This window comes from Phyllopteryx taeniolatus, chromosome 4, assembly GCF_024500385.1.
Source record: "Phyllopteryx taeniolatus isolate TA_2022b chromosome 4, UOR_Ptae_1.2, whole genome shotgun sequence".
In the NCBI taxonomy this organism is placed as follows: Eukaryota; Metazoa; Chordata; class Actinopteri; order Syngnathiformes; family Syngnathidae; genus Phyllopteryx; species Phyllopteryx taeniolatus.
Window position 1 is genome coordinate 4,257,887 of NC_084505.1, and position 20,503 is coordinate 4,278,389.

General features: G+C 44.7%; 1 protein-coding gene across 2 annotated transcripts in view; it reads right to left on the reverse strand.

Annotated features, from left to right (window-relative positions):
* The window catches only part of LOC133477408 (E3 ubiquitin-protein ligase DTX4-like), a 41,169-nt gene that overhangs the window by 14,170 nt on the left and 6,496 nt on the right, over positions 1 to 20,503 (reverse strand). For both annotated transcript variants that reach the window (XM_061772119.1, XM_061772120.1), the window contains exons 3-4: positions 7,353 to 7,567; positions 6,355 to 7,238 (exon numbers count right to left, since the gene is read on the reverse strand). In XM_061772119.1, coding sequence (XP_061628103.1) covers positions 6,355 to 7,238; positions 7,353 to 7,567 — 1,099 coding nt within the window. The remainder of the gene's footprint in view (positions 1 to 6,354; positions 7,239 to 7,352; positions 7,568 to 20,503) is intronic.

The following is a 20,503-nucleotide window of genomic DNA, read 5'->3' on the forward strand; positions in this document are numbered from 1 at the left end:
GACTGCATCAGGGATCAGCCCTGAGCCCCTTCCTTTTTGCAGTGGTGATGGATAGGCTGACAGATGAGGTTAGCCTGGAATCCCCGTGGACCATGATGTTTGCAGATGACATTGTGATCTGCAGTGAAAGCAGGGAGCAGCTGGAGGAACAGTTAGAAAGATGGAGGCATGCACTGGAAAGAAGAGGAATGAAGATTAGCCGAAGTAAGACAGCATATATGTGCATGAATGAGATGGGTGGTGGGGGAAGAGTTAGGCTACAGGGAGAAGAGATAGCAAGGGTGGAGGACTTTAAATACTTGGGGTCAACCGTCCGAGCAATGGTGAGTGGGGTCAGGAAGTGAAGAAACGGGTCCAAGCAGGTTGGAACGGGTGGAGGAAGGTGTCAGGTGTGTTATGTGACAGAAGAGTCTCTGCTAGGATGAAGGGCAAAGTTTATAAAACAGTGGTGAGGCCAGCCATGATGTACGGATTAGAGACAGTGGCACTGAAGAGACAACAGGAAGCAGAGTTGGAGGTGGCAGAAATGAAGATGTTGCGGTTCGCTCTCGGAGTGACCAGGTTGGATAAAATTAGAAATAAGCTCATCAGAGGGACAGCCAAGGTTCGATGTTTTGGAGACACATTTAGAGAGAGCAGACTTGGATGGTTTGGACACATCCAGAGGAGAAATAGTGAGTATATTGGTAGAAGGATGATGAGGATGGAGCTGCCAGGCAATAGAGCTAGAGGAAGACCAAAGAGAAGGTTGATGGATGTCGTGAGGGAAGACATGATGGTAGTTGGTGTTCGAGAGGAGGATGCAGGAGATAGGCTTCCATGGAAAAGGATGACGCGCTGTGGCGACCCCGAACGGGACAAGCCGAAAGGAAACATCACTGTGTCAAGATGCCAAACAGAAAAGGGCTAACAAACTTTTTTATTATTCTGAAGTTATACTTTATTTGAACACGTATAGCCTTTTCTTTTTATTTACTTGTTCTTATTTTGAAATGCAGCCCAACTTTTATTTAGTAAATGAGAGAACATCACAGTTATACAAACTTTCCACCATAATTTGCTCATAAATTCTTTAAAAATCGCAATCTCACAGCTAAAGCAAAATCAGCATCAGAATCATCTTTATTTTGCCAAGTATGTCCAAAAAACACACGGAATTTGTCTCCGGTAGTTGGAGCCACTCTAGTACTCCAACAAACAGTCAATTGACAGAGAATACTTTTGAGACATAAAGACATCGAGAAAAACACTGAGCAATAAAAGGTTGCTAGTAATGAATGAAAAACACCCTTGACAAATTAATGAAAAATAGCATTGAATTCGCGGCACTGTGGGTCAAGAAGGCGTGATGACCAGCTATTTTTCTTCTCCCGCCTCTCTCGTTTTTTTTCTTTTTTGGTTGCAACCAAATCTGTCGCCTTGCTTCCGGAGCCACTTCCAAAGGAAGACCACCCCCAAAGACCAGCTGATCAGTGTTCGTGAGTCGACACTGCAATCCTTACTATGATGTACATCAGTGCATAATAATTGTGGGGAAATTACCATCTTCATAAGAAATCCCAACTTTGCCTTCTTTCGCTCTGACTCAACGCATTAAACGCTCACACACTCATTTAGTTTAGCCCAGCGACCACACACGATGTACTCTTTTTCATTTTCGTATGCCTTATTTTCTTTCTTTCGGTTAAATATTTGCAAGCAACAGTAAGGGAGAAAGTTAGAGAAAGTCAACCATCACTGCAGCCCTCCACCAGTCGGGGCTTTATGCCAGAGTGGCCCGACGGAAGCCTCTCCTCAGTGCAAGACACAAAAGCCAGCATGGAGTTTGCTGAAGAAAAAAAAAATTGAAAAAAAAAACACCTGAAGGACTCCAGGATGGTGAGAAATAAGATTATCTGGTCTGATGAGACCAAGATGGAAATTGTTGGCCTTAATTCTAAGTGGCATGTGTGGAGAAAACCAGGCACTGCTCATCCCCTGTCCAATACAGTCCCAACGGTGAAGCATGGTGGTGGCAGCATCATGCTGGGGGGGTGTTTTTCAGCTGCAGGGACAGGAGGACTGGTTGAAATCGAAGGAAAGATGAATGCGGCCAAGTACAGGGATATCCTGGACGAAAACCTTCTCCAGAGTGCTCAGGATCACAGACTGGGCCGAAGGTTCACCTTCCAACAAGACAATGACCCGAACCACACAGCTAAAACAACGAAGGAGTGGCTTCAGAGCAACTCTGGGACTGTTCTTGAATGGCCATGCCAGAGCCGTGACTTAAACCTAATTGAGCATCTCTGGAAAAACCTGAAAATGGTTGACCACCCAAGTTCACCATCCAACTTGACAGAACTGGAGAGGATCAAAGGATCCCCAAATCTAGGTGTGAAAACATTTTGCATCATTCCGAAAAAGACTCATGGCTGTATGAGCTCAAAAGGGTGTTTCTACTAAATATTGACCAAAGGGCCTGAATACCTATGGCTGTATGATACTTCAGTTTTTCCATCCATCTATCCATCTTCTACCGCTTATCCGAGGTCGGGTCGCGGGGGCAGTAGCTTTAGGAGGGACGCCCAGACTTCCCTTTCCCCAGCCACTTCATCCATCTCTTCCGGGGGGATCCCGAGGCGTTACCAGGCCAGCCGAAAGACGTAGTCCGGGGAGGCGGCCGGGAGGCATCCGAATCAGATGCCCTAGCCACCTCATCTGGCTCCTCTCGATGTGAAGGAGCAACGGCTCTACTCTGAGATCCTCCCGGATAACCAAGCTTCTCACCATATCTCTAAGGGAGAGCCCGGACACCCTGCGGAGGAAACTCATTTCGGCCGATAGTATCCGGGATCTCGTTCTTTCGGTCACGACCCACAACTCGTGACCATAGGTGAGGGTAATCGAGAGCTTCGTCTTTCGGCTTAGCTCCTTCTTTTCCACAACGGATCGATACAAAGTCCGCATCACTGCAGACGCTGCACCGATCTGCCTGTCGATCTCCCGTTCCATTCTTCCCTCACTGGTGAACAAGACCCCAAGATACTTGAACTCCTCCACTTAGGGCAGGATCTCATCCCCGACCTGGAGAGGGCACGCCACCCTTTTCCAACTGAGGACCATGGTCTCAGATTTGGAGGTGCTGATTCTCATCCCAGCCGCTTCACACTCGGCTGCGAACTGCTCCAATGAGAGTTGGAGGTCACGGCTTGATGAAGCCAACAGAACCACATCATCTGCAAAAAGCAGAGATGCAATACTGAGGCCACCAAACCGGACCCCCCCACAGGCCAAAAAGGCTTGATAGGACTCCTTCTTCAGCTTGACGGCATCCCTCACCATTGGTGTCCACCAACGGGTTCGGGGATTGCCGCCACGACAGGCACCGACCACCTTACGGCCACAACGCCGGTCGGCCGCCTCAGCAATGGAGCCGCGGAACATGGTCCACTCGGACCCGATGTCTCCCGCCTCCCCCGGAACATGAGCAAAGTTCTTTCGGAGGTGGGAGTTGAAACTCCTTCTGACAGTGGATTCCGCCAGACGTTCCCAGCAGACCCTCACAATACGTTTGGGCCTGCCACGTCGGACCGGCATCTTCCCCCACCATCGGAGCCAACTCACCACGAGGTGGGGTTCAGTTGACAGCTCCGCCCCTCTCTTTACCCGAGTGTCCAAGACATGCGGCCGCAAGTCCGATACCACGACCACAAAGTCGATCATCGAACTGCGACCAAGGGTGTCCTGGTGCCAAGTGCACATGTGGACACCCTTATGCTTGAACATGGTGTTCGTTATGGACAATCCGTGACGAGCACAGAAGTCCAATAACAGAACACCGCTCGGGTTCTGATCGGGAGGGCCGTTCCTCCCAATCACGCCCTTCCAGGTCACATTGTCATTGCCCACCTGAGCATTGAAGTCCCCCAGCAGAACGATGGAGTCCCCAGCGGGAGCGCTCTCCAGCACCCCCTCCAAGGACTCCAAAAAGGGTGGGTACTCTGAACTGGTGTTTGGTGCATAGGCACAAACAACAGTCAGGACCCGTCCCCCCACCCGAAGGCGGAGGGAGGCTACCCTCTTGTCCACCGGGGTGAACCCCAACGTACAGGCGCCGAGCCGGGGAGCAATAAGTATATCCACACCTGCTCGCGCCTCTCACCGTGGGCAACTTCAGAGTGGAAGAGAGTCCAACCCCTCTCGAGAGGACTGGTACCAGAACCCAAGCTGTGCATGTAGGCGAGTCCGACTATATCTAGTCGGAACTTCTCGACCTCACACACCAGCTCAGGCTCCTTCCCTGCCAGAGAGGTGACATTCCACGTCCCTAGAGTCAACTTCTGTAGCCAGGGATCGGATCGCCAAGGTCCCCGCCTTCGGCTAGCGCCCAGCTCGCATTGCACCCGACCCCTATGGCCCCTCCCACAGGTGGTGAGCCCATGGGAAGGGGGACTCACGTTACCCTTTCTGGCTGTGCCCGGCCGGGCCCCATTATTTCAGTTTTTTCTTTTTTAATAAATCTGCAAAAACTTCAACAATTCTGTTTTTCTATGTCAATATGTGTTATGTGTACATTAATGAGGAAAAAAATGAACTTAAATGATTTTAGCAAATGGCTGCAATATAACAGAGCGAAAAATTTAAGGGGGTTTGAATACTTTCCGTACCCACTGTATCTCTGCCAATGGCCAACAAGCTTGTTCGTCAATTCATAGAAAATGGGGCACGCGCTAACTCTCTGAACACTGCACTTTCAGAGCACAGTGAGAGCGTCAGATTGAATTTCCCAACGTAGCCAACATTAAACTCACTGATTTACATGACGTTCATCTTGGCTCTTCCACCGTATTCTGTGTCTTGCTTGAGAGACGTTGCATCACCGGTGTTCACCTTTCTGATTAGTCTGAAATGCTTCCAGACTGTCGGTATTTTGTCTTCTTTTTTCACGTCTTCTCTGACATCGTCGCTATATTCTTCTAATGTGTTTAACCGCGACTTGCAAACTACCGTGTTGTCGCCATTTATTTCGTGCTCCCTAAATCAAATGTCTGCGCTGCTTCCGCCTTCGTCCCTCGCATTGATGACGTAACCATGCTGTGTTAGTCCATCTGCTCCATAGATATGAGCAGTCGATACCGCATCGCACTGCAGCCGCCCGGCTAACCAACATGCCTACCTGGCGGCCATTTTAGGGAGGTCGACATGCCCATAGAAGGCGATGCATGGACAGTTTGGACACTGACATTCAGTCGTAACTTGATCAATCCTCAACCGATTTTCATAAGGGTTACTACTATTTTGGGAATGCCAAAGCGTATGCTATGAATACACAATATTTGAGGGGAGAAAAAAGCATGAAAAACATTTTCTCATCTGAAAGGGACTCCCAGTTCCCTTGTCGTTATTGTACGGTGTTTTATGCAACCATATGCAGCAAAATGTACTGGCATCGTTATTCTTTTGATTTTCTTGCCATCCTTACGACTTTCACTTTCCTAGCTTAGTGTGGCCGTCGGCATTGAGCTCAAAATGGCCGTGTCGTATCTACCTTTACATATCTGTGGTCCGGTCCGTTGACCTTCACAATTTAACTCTTTCCTGCCATGAACAGGCAGGAACTGGCAGCAAATGACTTAAATAAGCGGCTCCCCGAGGTAGGAAAACAAAAACCTTTTTTGCACTCAAAATACAGGAAGCATTCGAGTACTCGTTGCAGCCCTAAGTGTAGAGAACAGGGGTGCCCAATAGGTCAATCGCGATCGAAGGAGTGTGGATCGATCTCAAGGAATTTTCAAAAAAGTAGATGTAAGCGACGATTATTTTTCTTCTTTTAGTCACCCTATCATCCGTCCTCACGTCACTTGATTGATGTACACGGCAGCCAGTCAGACATCTGACCTTCTCTGACGCATGGGTCACTGCGCATGCGCATTCAACGCAATGTGGCAAAACGCTACTGATCGAGTGAGTTTTAGCCTTCAATACATTTTGTCTTCTCTATTCTTAAGAACGGCTATAAAAATGAGATGTCATTTTTGAAGTGTGTTTGTCCCATTTTCCACTGACCCATTGCAGGATTTGACCCTACATTTTAGGAACGATTACAGATTGCGAGTGTGCAGTTGGACGAGCCTACAGACGTGAGTGACACAGCCCAGTTATGTAATTATTACATAATGTGCCTTTAAACACCGTTAATTCCTATTGATGGTGGTAACTGAGGTTTATGAAAGCATGTGATAATTTGAGACTACAAGTGCAGAGATGTGTATGCATATGACTCTTGTTATTTGGATGCTACAAACATTTCAGGTAAATTAAAACATTACATAAAGGTTATTGAGTTGAAATGTGCATGCTTTCTTCACTCACCCTGATGCTATAAGTGCTCTTGACTGGGCCATGGCAATTCTCTGCAATGCTGGTCTACTCAGTCCAGCTAAGCTTGATCTCTGTGGTAGTGGCGCATGGCACACTTTGGATGCAGACAATGGTGCACGTTGTGGCTTCATTACTGCTGGCGACGGAGATGGCACAGGGGATGGGGGTGTGGTCACAGTGTTAGCCGGGGTAATTAATGTGGCAGTTGGCACTGATTTGTTGGCTGAAGATGAGGAATGTTTGGTTGGAATGGACGGAGGATTCACAATCATGTTGAATGATGGTGGCTGAGGGGGCGGGAGTGACGGAGGAGGCGGCCTGGAAGATGAGGAGATACCAAGAGTGGAGGTCCCTGTGGTGAGGGCAGCTAGTGATTGAGCAAAGAGCTGGGCATTCCTTCTTGGAGATGCAGTGTTTTTAGAGATGGCGAGGCCATGTGGCAGCGTCTGATAGGTGTTGCAGTTGGACTTCAGGAGCTGCCCTCTCTGCAGTGTGGCTGATTGAGGTGGATTCAAAGGTTTTGAGCCGGTGGGTGCTGAGGTCCTAAGCCGCTGTATGGTTAGTGAGCGTTTACCAAGAGTTTGTATCCCTGTTCCTGCTCCTCCTGTGTTTGTTTTCACACTAAAGACAAGCATGCATTGCTGGCAAGAGCAAGGCTGGCCCAGTCCTGTCGTCATTATGCCCCCGTTCGAGTAAACAGAGCCCCCAGTTCCCATGCTGGCCCCTGATATTCCAACACCGAGCAGGGCACCTGTCAATCCTCCTCCTACACCTCCACCTCCTACTTTTGGCAATGGAAGAGGTCCAGACACTAGCGGATAGGCCATGTCAGAACGTCGCTGAATCCTTCGACACCTCTGGCTCTGTCTATTCACCTACAGGACAGGGATAAAAAGCACAAAACACGAAACATTCTGTCAATTTATTTTTATTGTTTTAAATATTCCCATACTAAATAAAATCCCAAGAACAAAAATCTTCAATCACACCTGTGTCATGTTCTGAAAATCAATGAGGTAGCAGAAGCCGAGGGGTGTCAAGTCAAGGGAGGGTTGCTGGCAGCTATGAGCATTCTCGATGGCGATAGCCACCTCAATGTCATAGGGTGTCCATGAACCTGCATCATTTTCCCACTCCCACTGCCAGCCTTGTCCTAAGGCTGAAGCTGGGTCATAAAAACTCCTCCTCACTGGACGGATAGTTCCTGAGATCAAGAGAGAAGGAAAAGTTAACATGAGAATTTGTGTTAGTCTCAACATATGCTGAGTACAAGTGAATATTTTTTTGTTTGTGTAAACTCTGTTGCATATATTTTTGTTGCACACCACACAGAAGCAGGTCACACGCATGCGTCTTGTGTGTCATATTTTCAGCCCTCCTCACTTCATGATCATGTTTCGTCTGTGACTCAGAAGTTGATCTCACATCGCTCTGTTATCGACAGTCTGAATTGTCTAAGATGCACACTGTGGTATGTGGAGTGAGCTTCAACGCGCCTCCACAGAGTAGCTATAATCAAGGAACCACAAATATATCCTTTGCGCAAGTTTTATTTTTGTCATTGACGTATACAAATTGGCATTTACCAACCGGATTGAAAGCGGAGCAGGGAATTCTCAAATTAATTAGTGCTTCTTTTGTTTTGTTTTTTTAAATAATTGTTTTAATATTTTAGTTTTATGTGCATATTTTATAGCATATTTATTTTATTTAGTGCAGTATATTAAATTCTGAAATGAAGACAATTTTAATTTTGACACTGGTTCAGGGGCACCCGAAACGCCATAAATGTTTCAAGAGCCCAAAAATCGCATCCACCTTAACGGCTTGGTGGCAAAGTTTAGAATCTACAGGATCTCAATTAGTTCCCAGTATGCTCTCCCCAATTTGGCATAATCCAGATTTCGAAATTAATAATATACCCCTTCATTTTCGAACATGGGAACAACATGGAATTGTCCACTACAACAACTATTGAATGTTTTTAGGACACGTGATGAACTGTTCCAAAAATTCCAAATAACAGGCGGAAACTTTCTTCAATACAATAAATTAAAAGCAACAATAAAAAAAAGAATACCAATACTACAGAGCAACCTCGAACTGGTGGAGTTTGTCAAGCAAATAGTGAAGCTTCTCCCGCAAAATAAAAGAAATCTCTCAAAAGTTTATAAATTAATTTCATGCACTAAATCAATGCACTTACCAATCACTAAATGGGAAGTAGACCTTTCCATGTCCGCTGACCGTAACAAAAACCCCCCCACAAATTTACAATATATGATACAATATAAAGTGCTCCATAGAACACATTGTACTCAGTACACTATGCATAAAATGGGCTTCTCTCCATCTAACATATGCGCGCAATGCACCAAAAATACCCCAGACACCTACTTTCATGCTACATGGGAATCACAATCATCTTTATTTTGCCAAGTATGTCAAAAACACAATGAATTTGTCTCCGGTAGTTGGAGCCGCTCTAGTAAGACAACAGTCAATTGACAGAAAATACTTTTGAGACAAAGACATTGAGAAAAGCAGTCACTGAGCAATAAAAGGTTGCGAGTAATCTGGTAATGCCGGTACAATTAAAAAAATGTTTTTTTGACAATTGTGCAAAAAGTTGCAGAGTTCTCTAGCAATGAGGGCAGTTTGAATGACTAATAGAGCAATAGTCCGGTGCAATGACCATTGTGCAAAGGGCGCAGAGAGTGGCCTGTATTGGTCAACAACATATATGCAATTAGTGCAGCGTGGCGAGACTACTACAGTGAGTGCACGAGTTATGTATAATTGGCCTGACAGAAATGTGACAACAAAATCAAGACAAAAAAATTGGCAGCATGTGGCAATGGAATTGTAAGTTAACTGTTCAACAGTTTATCGCAAGAGGGAAGAAGCCGTTGGAATGTCTGCTAGTTTTAGTTTGCATTGTTCGGTAGCGCCTACCTGAGGGAAGGAGCTGGAAGAGCTGGTGACCGGGATGTGAAGGGTCCAAGAGGATTTTGCATGCTCTTGTCTTAGTTCTGGCAGCATTCAAGTCCTCAAGGGTGGTGGTAGGGGGGTACCGACAAATTTTTTCAGCAGTTTTGATTGTCTGTTGCAGTCGGAGTTTGTCCTTTTTTGTAGCAGCACCAAACCAGACTGTGATGGAAGAACACAGGACAGATTTGATGACCGCTGTGTAGAACTGCCTCAACAGCTACTGTGGCAGGCCGTGCTTTCTCAGAAGCCACAGGAAGTACATCCTCTGCTGGGCCTTTATGAGGATGGAGTTGATGTTGATCGCCCACTTCAGGTCCTGAGAGACTGTAATTCCCAGGAACTTGAAGGTCTCGACGGTTGACACAAGGCAGTTGGACAGCGTGAGGGGCAGCTGTGGCGAAGGATGCCTCCTAAAGTCCACAATCATCTCTTCAGTCTTAAGCGTGTTCAGCTCCATGTTGTGTCGGCCGCACCACAGCTGCAGCCGCTCCACTTCCCGTCGATACGCAGACTCGTCACTGACTTTGATGAGACCGATGACAGTGGTGTCATCTGCAAACTTCAGGAGTTTGACAGCCGGGTGCGTTGAGGTGCAGTCGTTTGTGTAGAGCGAGAAGAGCAGCGGAGAGAGAACACAACCTTGGGGCGCCCCGGTGCTGGTTGTTCATGTAGATGAGGTGGTGTCCCCCACCCTCACCTGCTGTGTCCTGCCCATCAGGAAGCTGTAGATCCACTGGCAGATGGCAGGCGAGACGCTGAGCTGGAGAAGCTTGGAGGAGAGGAGTTCGGGGATGATGGTGTTGAATTCAGAGCTAAAGTTCACGAATAGGATCCTCGCGTAGGTCCCCGCGCCGTCGAGGTGTTCTAGGATGAAGTGCAGTCCCATGTTGACTGCATCATCTGCGGACCTGTTTGCTCAGTAGGCAAACTGCAGGGGGTCCAGCAGGGGATCTGTGACGCTCTTGAGGTGGTCCAGCACGAGGCATTGAAAGGACTTCATGACCACAGATGTCAAGGCGACGGGCCTGTAGTCATTCAGACCCGAGATTGCAGGTTACTTGGGGACTGGGATGATGGTGGAGCGTTTGAAACGATGGTACTTCGCACAGTTCCAGAGATCTATTAAAGATCTGTGTGAAGACTGGAGCGAGCTGGTCCGCGCAGACTTTGAGGCAGGATGGGGACACAAGGTTAGGGCCTGCCGCTTTGTTAATCTTCTGTTGTTTGAAGATGTCTCACATATCCTGTTTGTGGATGGTCAACACAGAAGTCAGAGGTGTGATTGTGGTCGGTGGTGCGGCTGTGTGGGTGTGAAAGTGTCCTTTTCAAATCTGCAGGAGGTGTTCAAGTCGTCGGGTAGTCTACTATTGTTCTCAGCTTGGGGGGATCGTCGCTTGTAATTGGTTAGCGATTGTAATGCATGCCAGACTGATTTAGAGTCATTAGCGCTAAACTATTTCAAACTATACTGCGTAGTTTCTCTTTGCAATGTTAATTTCTTTAGTCAGCTGGTTTCTTGTGCGATTATAAAGGGCCCTGTCCCCACTTTGATATGCGTCCTCTTTAGCCTGGCGAAATTGCTTAAGTTTGGCAGTGAACCACAGCGTGTTGTTATTGAATGTGCGAAACATTTAAGTTCTTGCCTGTATGTTGGTATTAAGTGAATTAAGCAGTGATCAGACGAGCCCAGGGCTGCACGAGGTATGGCACGGTATGCGTTATTTAACGTAGTATAGCAGTGGTCTAAAACGTTATTTTCCCTGGTAGGACAGTCGATGTGCTGCTTGTATTTAGGGTGTTCGTGGTTGAGTTTAGCTTTGTTAAAGTCGCCGAGAATAATGAGGGGTGAGTCTGGGTGTTTTTCCCCCAATTTCGTTTACTTGTTCAGCGAGCATTAGCAGTGCGACGTTCGTGTCAGTTTGAGGTGGAATGTAAACACAGTTGAGAATGAAAGATGCAAATTCACACGGCGAGTAGAATGCGTACAGTTCAAAAACAGCAATTCTAAATGTGGGCAGCAGTGTGTGCTGAGCTCCGTGATGTCCGTACACTATTTTGCATTGATATAGAAGCATATCCCGCCGCCTTATGTTTTCCCCGATAACTCCATGAAGCGGTCTGCCCAATGAAGATGGAAGCCGGGAAGCATTACGGCGCCGTCAGGGACAGCCTCACAAAGCCAAGTCTCCGTAAAGCACAGGGCGGCGGAACGTCCGAAGTCTTTACTGGTCTTTATTAGATGATGAAGCTCGTCCATTTTGTTGGGTAGGGAGCGTAGATTCGCAAGGTGGATTGACGGGAACACCAATCTGTTTCCTCTCTGGCAGAGCTTAACTTGGATGCCGGCTTGCTTCCCTCTGTGGCGTCGCCCTCACCTCCATGCGCCATAGACCCCAGTTGCTGCCCCGGTGAGTAACTCGGGGGGGGGGGGGGACTGAGCGGATTTGCGAAAGTTGGTGAAAGAAAGTCCGGGGTAGACTCCTTGATGTTTACCAAGTCTTCCCTTGTGTAAGTGTCCCCGCATGCAGACACCCCTGGGACTCTTTCGCTGGGTGTGGAACCACTCACTTATTGTGACAAATAACTCATGAATATGTGAATTGCTTGGGTATCCGTTCACTCACACTCCCGTCCTCTAGACTTTTATAATTTACATAGTCAATCCTACCACACTTCAGTTGTACAGCCGGGTTCACGACTCGTGTCCTGCAGGCTGCTTCTCCTGTCCTTGTCCTGTTCTATCTTGTCCAATCCTTCCCTCACAGGGTGTAGCACTACAGCCCCATACAACACTCATATCTAATGTTTCATTGTTGTAGATATGTAATGATTTACTACTGTGTTTGGAAACTCAAGCAAGCTGTAATCTTTTTGTTTCCTGACGGCGAGGGGATTTCACCGGACAGCTACGATACATAAAATATGAGTTAATGCTGCCACGTTATTGTTTAGTACATTCCTTTTTCCACACCGGCTATGTAGTGAATTTGGTCTCGACTTCTGCTACTGACCGAAAGTGTCAAAGGCTATTAGTTATTTACCAATTGCTCCAAAACAGATTGATATTATTGGAAGTGACTGCCACTTTTATTTTCTTGAGCAAAAAATACATAAAATCTACAGTCAATCAAATATGGAGCATTATGACCCTACAAAACCTATGACCCTTGCAAAACTGTAAACCCTGGCAGCAAGCTGTGAAGGAACATGAAGACAGCTATTATCTTTTACACACAACAACAATTGAACAAGTTTCTAAGTATGTGATCAGACCAATTGGGCAGACTACAAGTTGTAATATTGTTTTACTCTAGTGTCTGCTGCCAGGTCAGCATTGCAAACAATCTGTTCTCAATTGCCTTACCTGGATAAATAAAGGTTAAATAAATATAAACAATCCAGGTCACAGTGTACAGGTGATAAATGTGCTTCTGTCTACAATGGACAGAAACATCAAGAGAGGCAAAGGAGTTTGTATGAGAGGTAGTGGACAAGGAGGAAGGGGATGAGTAAGAGGCAGAGGAAGACCAAGAACAAGCAAACCGATTAAATTCAAGCATGTGAATATTGTGATTTCCACCAGGCCGGAGCAAGCGTCGACTGTCCACATCCCCAGACACAAGCCTCTTTTATACTTAACCCTGTAATGCCTGACCCCAGAAATAATGGATAGAAAATTCTGATTTCTTGAATCTGGAACCTTAATTTTGCCCTTTCACAAAATTTGAAAAAAAAAATTACAAACCCAATTCCAATTAAGTTGGGACGTTGTGTTAAACATAAATAAAAACAGAATACAATGATTTGCAAATCATGTTCAACCTATATTTAATTGAATACACTACAAAGACAAAATATTTAATGGTCAAACTGATCAACTTGATTGTTTTTAGCAAATAATCATTCACTTAGAATTTTATGGCTCCAACACATTCCAAAAAAGCTGGGACAGGGTTATGTTTACCACTGTGTTACAGTCCCAACTTCATTGGAATTGGGGTTGTAGTTTTTTCCCCCTCAATAAATGAAACTTTGGTTATATTTACATTTGTTTGATGATCTGAAAATAAAGTGGGGAAACTATACAAATAAAAAATATAAGAATGAGAATAATCTACAAATACACCTCATTTCATCCATCCATCCATCCATTTTCTGAGCCGCATCTCCTCACGCAGGTCGCGGGCGTGCTGGAGCCTATCCCAGCTGTCATCGGGCAGGAGGCGGGGTACACCCTGAACTGGTTGCCAGCCAATTGCAGGGCACATACAAACAAACAAACAACCATTCGCACTCACATTCACACCTACGGGCAATTTAGAGTCTCCAATTAATGCATGTTTTTGGGATGTGGGAGGAAACCGGAGTGCCCGGAGAAAACCCGCGCAGGCACGGGGAGAACATGCAAACTCCACACAGGCGGGGCCGGGGATTGAACCCGGGTCCTCAGAACTGTGAAGCTGACGCTCTAACCAGTCGTCGAACGTGCCGCCCACCTCATTTCATTATGAAGATTATTTTTTTCTTTTTTTACTTTTACTCTTCCCCTGTCATGGAGGCGATGATTAGGCTGTGTTGCCAACGGACGAGAGGCCCACGTTCGCTTCTGCGGCTCGGCATCGAATTTAGCTGTAGCTCGTGCAGCACTAAATAATATGTAACAAGCATTCCACCCTAATCGGGATGCTCCGTTTGGGCTAGTAGCTGCTAGCATGACGAGGGAAAAGCCACTCGGTTCTCAATATTCATTGCAACATACAGTTAAAAAGACGTGGATCTTTGTTATTATTGTGTGTTTATGTTACTCGTAGTTTGTTGAATATGTGTTGTTTAACATTTATGCTTATTTCATATTTATGGCTGATTTATGGCACGTCATTATCAAACCATGTAAAATAAAATGTCCCCCTAGTCAATTCAACTGGATAGTCAGCAAAGCTCAACAGGGCATTGCTTGTTAACAGTATAAGATTTTTTATTCTGATGTGTTCACACTCGCATGCTGGCTGTGCGAGTGATGGGAATTCCGGCTCTTTTGGCATTGAGAAAGCAAGTGTCTCAGCTTTGAGGAGCTAATCCTGCTTCTTCTGTCAGAAATTCTTTGCTGTCTCCCATTTTGGAGCAGGTCTCTCAGAAGGGACTGACTTAGCTACAATGTTGTTGCATTAGACACACTGCAACCTTCATTAATATCAGGTTCAAATGTTTGTCTTTATTCTTCTTCTCATTGCAGGTTGCCTGTGCACACAGCCTGATAGTTTTTATTTTATTTTGTTAACTGCAGACTTTACACTGCCTTTGTATTGTCAATAATGTTTAAATGTGTCCAGATTTTACTCCTTTTCCTGCTATCACTCATTTTCCTAACTATTCCTTACCAGCACGTTTGTGTTTTCTCTTATGGCCCCTTGCTCTGTGTATCACTCGTCTTCCTTCCTCATCTGTGTGTGTGCTGCTGCGTATGCTCCTGCCCCTCCCCACCTCTGCTCCGTGCAGTCAAGAGAGAAAGAGAGAGAGAGAGACAGAGACAGAGAGAGAGAGAGAGAGAGAGAGAGAGAGAGAGAGAGAGAGAGAGAGAGAGAGACGACACCACACATATTGACCAATAACGTTATTATTATTATGATTACATATAGACTTTACACCGATTTTATCGGGCTGATCGGTATCGGCCGATATTTAGCATTTTATGCTGATTGGTTTTAATGTCATAATTCGCCGATCCCGCAAAAGACATTTTCTCCGCGTCGCCGCGTGCACAGTATATTTGAATCCAAAAGATAGTTTATTTTTAGCCTTGTCGCGTGTCTTTTGACGTAGTATTAGAAATATCTGACGGCCAATAAAGTTATTTATATTAAAAAAAAAAAAAATGTCGGCGGTGTGGAACAGACAACACGTCTGAGACAGACAACACGTAATGCCCGGATCAAACTACAAGACAAATTTGCTCTTTCACGATTGCACTGTCAGACTACTGAAATAAAATCTTGTATTCCAATACCACTGCATCCCATTTTTTACGATCATTCGGCTTTATCTTGTCAACTCAAATGCGACCGGATACACTCGTTATCGTGGCGATGACAACAAGAGTGGATTGCGCTGACTGTATTACAAGGACAAAATGGGGAAATGGCCATATAAGAAAGTAGCTGCTGAATTAAAATTTAAAATCTATTTTAAAATGATGGCAATGTTTGTTTTATTTGCAGAAGATGCAACGTATTCTCCCCTTTTAATTTATGCTCTATTGTATAAGGGAACTTACTTAACATTGTAGTTTTATTGGAAAAATTACCCTTTTTAATAGGTGAAATATGTTCTACATTAAAACCCTAGTATTAAAAGTATTTATTCTGCTTGCAGGAAATGTTTTTTTTTATTATTATCTCCTTTTTAAGGAATTTTTTTTTCCAAAAAACATTTTCATTTTAGCTTATGTTGTTTTCAATTCAGTTGTTTGAATAAATACCCCTTAGTTGTTCACCTGCGCGTGCTCATTTAAATTGTTTAAAAATTATACAAATCCAGGATAAACTGAGTTGAGGGTGGGATAATTGTGCATAAACCAAAATTAATTGTGATTCCGTTGTTTTGCCATCATCGCCTAGCCCTATCACCATGTGCTGGCTGGAATAATAGGAAGTGAGAAGGTAGGCCCCAAAATATGTGGAGTTTTCCACTGACCATTTCCAGTAATGGTATTAAAAAGAAAAAACACCTTCCAGAGTATAATAATTATCAAGCAACCATATTGAGAACTTGAAGCATCCTTAAAAGGAAGATTTCTTACAATTCTTGCAAAATCAAATAATATACAAACAAAAACTATCCATGGACCTACAAGTTTAATATATGATAATTTTTAAGGTGCTATCGAAGAAGGGTTCCAATGTTAACTTGACTGGTTAAGATTTTTTTGCCAAAATACCATTTCTGGAGTGGTCTAGTCAGAGACCTCAGCTCAACTGAGACACTGTAGCATGACCTCAAGACAGCAAATGACACCAGACCTACTAAGAATGTTGCTGAACTGAACCAGTTTTGCAAACTGAACATTGTGCAAGTCTGATCAGCAACTAAAGGAAACGCTTGGTTGATGCTATTGCGGGCAAAGGCACCTCAGTCAGTTAACAAATCCAAAGGTTTACATACTTATTCCACCTTGCACTGTGACATTTAAATGGAACATTGAAACATAAAATTATTGGCGTCGTATGTGTTAACAAAATTTGCGTTGCGACTTAGATAAGATCAGATCACATTTTATGACCAAATTATGCAGAAATCCAGGTAATTCCCAAAGGTTAATTCTTTTTCTTGCAAAGTTATGAATTATAGACAGGCAAATTAAACCCAAAGATGCTGTCTGCAGTCTACAAAATGACTAGGTGTTGGGTATTTCATGGTGTCGATGAGCTTTTATATTTAACGTCCAAAAATTAGATCCAGAAAACCCTCTCTCTGACGTTCTCTTTCTCAAAACTCTAATGTTGTGTTCACATTACATGCAAATTTAACCATTCGTGCAACATGATTATGTATAAAGTCAATGCAGTTCGCGTGAGTAGGCGTGAAGCCATGCCGGGGGACGTGTACGACGGTTTTGATGTGATGCGAGCAGGTGATAATTCGCTTCTTCACCCATTTGCTCGGGGTTGGGAGACTTGAACTACAAGCCACAAATCGTATCGCGACAGCCAATCAGCTTTGAGAATTGTGAGCAAAGGGCCAGCCTGGGGGATGGGACGTGGCGATGGCGGCCGTGGTTGCTCAAAGACTTTTGTGAGTGGTGATGAGTCAGGGGGCGGTCGGGCTGGAAAGGGGAGTAATTAGAGAGAAAGAGAGATCGGACGTGCCGCTGGCGGCCGTGGCTGCTCAAAGACTTTTGTCAGTGGTGATGAGTCACGGGCTGGAAAAGGGGAGTAATTAGACAGAGAGAAATAGAGATAAATAAATTTATTAAAATAAATCAAATAGAGAGAGACAGAGAAATACATCAATCAATCAATAAATAAATACAATTAAATAAATCCAAGGAACCACCTCTTCGGATGCGAGCACGCCGGCGACCCACTGTGGAGGACCAAGTTGGGAGGAGCATTAAATGTGTCACAAATGAAGCAAATGCGCATTCAGAGTGGATAAATACTCCCGTGATCAAACTCGTGTGAGGGAAGTGAGGTGAAAGTTCGTTTTGCGTACGGTGTGAATACAGCATAAAACAACAATGGAGAGACTCATATTTGTTCAACAAATTCAAACAATGGAAGAGGGGTGCAAGACAGATCATAAAAGAAGAAAAATAAACTGCAGAAGCACATCACTCCTTTAACCTACCACTCCCGATGTTCCCCACCCAACAAATCAAGTTCACCCACCTCAAAGAAAAAACTGAATGGCCTTTCTTACTTTTGCCAACTGATTAAATAAACAATTATTCAGTAAACGAGGGTAACAGGAGCTGCGGGAGGTGATGAATTACAGAAGATGGAACACAGTGAATTGTACGCTGAGACCTATATTTAACAATATTTCCCTTCTTCAAAATCTAGATATTTGCTTCTTATTCTAAGCGGTTGGCAGCTGCTGTACACTGACTCACTGGTGTGTTAGTTCATCACAGCTGCTCCTGACTACCACACAGCAGGCAGAATGTCAACAAATACCAACTGGACACACTTCTACCTCAACTCACAGTAAAGTTTTAAAGCAGGAACCAAAAGATCTATCCAACCATCCATTGTCTATACCACTCAAAAATGTTCAGGACCACCGGGATGCTGGGGCCTATACCAGTTGACTTACAGTCCTGCTCACCATTATTGGTAGTGACACCCCTTCATTTTTTTTTTGCATAAGGTGTATAATATCTTTAGAAATAAATGGAAATGTACCAAACCTATATCATCTCTTAATCGGAAGACCATAGTAATTTAACAAATAATTTTTATTCCCCCCCCCTCCGTCTTTTTCTGCATCAAGAGACGATACAGGAGAAAAGGTGATTGACAAACAAAATACAATGTGCAAACACTGCAAGTGTACCATGCGCTACTCTTCTGGAAATACGAGCAACATGAGGAGCCAACTGATAACCCGGCACCGCAAAATGTTTAAGGATAAGGACAAACAAAGACTCCAGTCTTGTCAAAAAACTTTAAAAGAAGCATTTATAACCAGGCTATCACATAACAGTGTACGGGCTCAAGAGATAACGATACAACACGCACTATATTTTTAAAAGATTAGATTAAAAGACTTAAAAGATTTGCAGCCCTTTTCTTTTGTGGACAACAAGAGTTATAAAAAGGTTAGTAACTAACCTGGAGCCTAAATACAAGTCACTGTCACGAGCAAACTTGAGTCATTCTGGAGTACCTATTCTTTACACAGATGCAAAAGCTGATGTCCGAAAAAGCCTTATGCAGTCAGAGTGTATCTCAATCACCATGGACGGGTGGACTTCACGTGCAACCCAGAGTTACATTACCATTACAGGACATGCTATGAAGAGTACATGGGAGATTAAAAGCTATGTCCTACAGACTTGAGTACTTTTTGAATCATACGCAGGAACCAACATAGGTGAAGTGTTAAAGTCAGCAGTTAGAGAGTAGAAGCTTAACAAAATGATCATCAACAAAAGGGGAACTGCTGTCGTAACGGACAATGCAAGAAACATGAAACTCGCAGTGAACGAAGCTGGGCTGTTTCCACATTTTAAGTGTTTTTCTCATACTTTAAACCAGGCATCCCAGACGGGGTTAAAAGCAAACTGTGTGAGCAGGCTGCTGGGAAGGGTAAGGCGTGTTATAATTTTTTTTCACCGCAGTACATCTGCCACAGCTGTTCTGGACACTAAACAATAACTGCAAAATCTTCCCGTGCTTAAACCTATAATGGATGTGGTGACAAGATGGAACAGCTCGCTTGACATGATTGAGTGATACCTGGAACAACAACAAGCTATTGCTGCAGCTCTTTAGAGTGCTAAGCTGAGACACAAGGTACATGGTATTGACACCTTTGACACGGCAGATATCTCAAACGCTGAGGACATTATTAAACTTCTTACACCAGTCAAGAAGGGTACCACTGTTCTGTGCGCTGAGTCACAGCCCACCATATCTCTCATTTCACCTCTCAAACAAATGATACAAGACAGCATGGCATGTGATGCCAAAGACTCAAACATCATCAAACAGCAGCTATATTTAAAGTCCTGGCAGACAGGTATCAAGAAGAGGAGTTTTTGCATGAGAGCAGTGCCCTGGATCATGGTTTCCAGACCCTTACCCATCTGAGCAGCAGTGAATGGGAGGATGCTTACACCAGACTCAAATTGAAAGCAACACAAGTGCAGCATCAGGTATTTTTCTGATTAAGTAAATTGTACATGGATGGACTGGACAGCGGAAGGGTGGCCGACTGCTTAGAGTGTCTGCCTCACAGTTCTGAAGAGCGGGGTTCAATCCCCGGCCTCGCCTGTGTGGAGTTTGCATGTTCTCCCCGTGCCTGCGTGGGTTTTCTCCGGGCACTCCGGTTTCCTCCCACATTCCAAAAACATGCATGCTAGGTTAATTGACAACTCTAAATTGCCCGTAGGTGTGAATGTGAGTGCAAATCGTTGTTTGTTTATGTGTGACCTGCGATTGGCTGGCAACCAGTTCAGGGTGTACCACGCCTCCTGCCCGATGATAGCTGGGATAGGCTCCAGCACCCCCGTGACCCTAGTGAGGAGAAGCGGCTCAGAAAATGGATGGATGGATGGATGGACTGGACAGGATGAAATAAGACTATTTTTTTGTTTTGTTTGTGCAATGTTTACCTTTACAGAACAGTGACGAAGAGGAAGTCCTCAAACTACATCTACAGCTTTGGAGTTGGACACGAGTGGAAATTCATTCCCTCCACCAAAGAGAAATGCTCTTGAGGACCTCCTTGGGGGTCATTTAGCCACCAGGAGACACAGTCTTCAGTTGGAGTTGGAGCTCTATCTTAAAGAGGCCACTATCTCATTCTCTGCTTGTCCTCTGAAGTGGTGGAGGATCAACACACATCCCACACACATTACCCACTCAGTGAACGGGTATTTTCAACAGCTGGAGATATTGTAAATGCTAAAAGATCACTCCTTCTACCG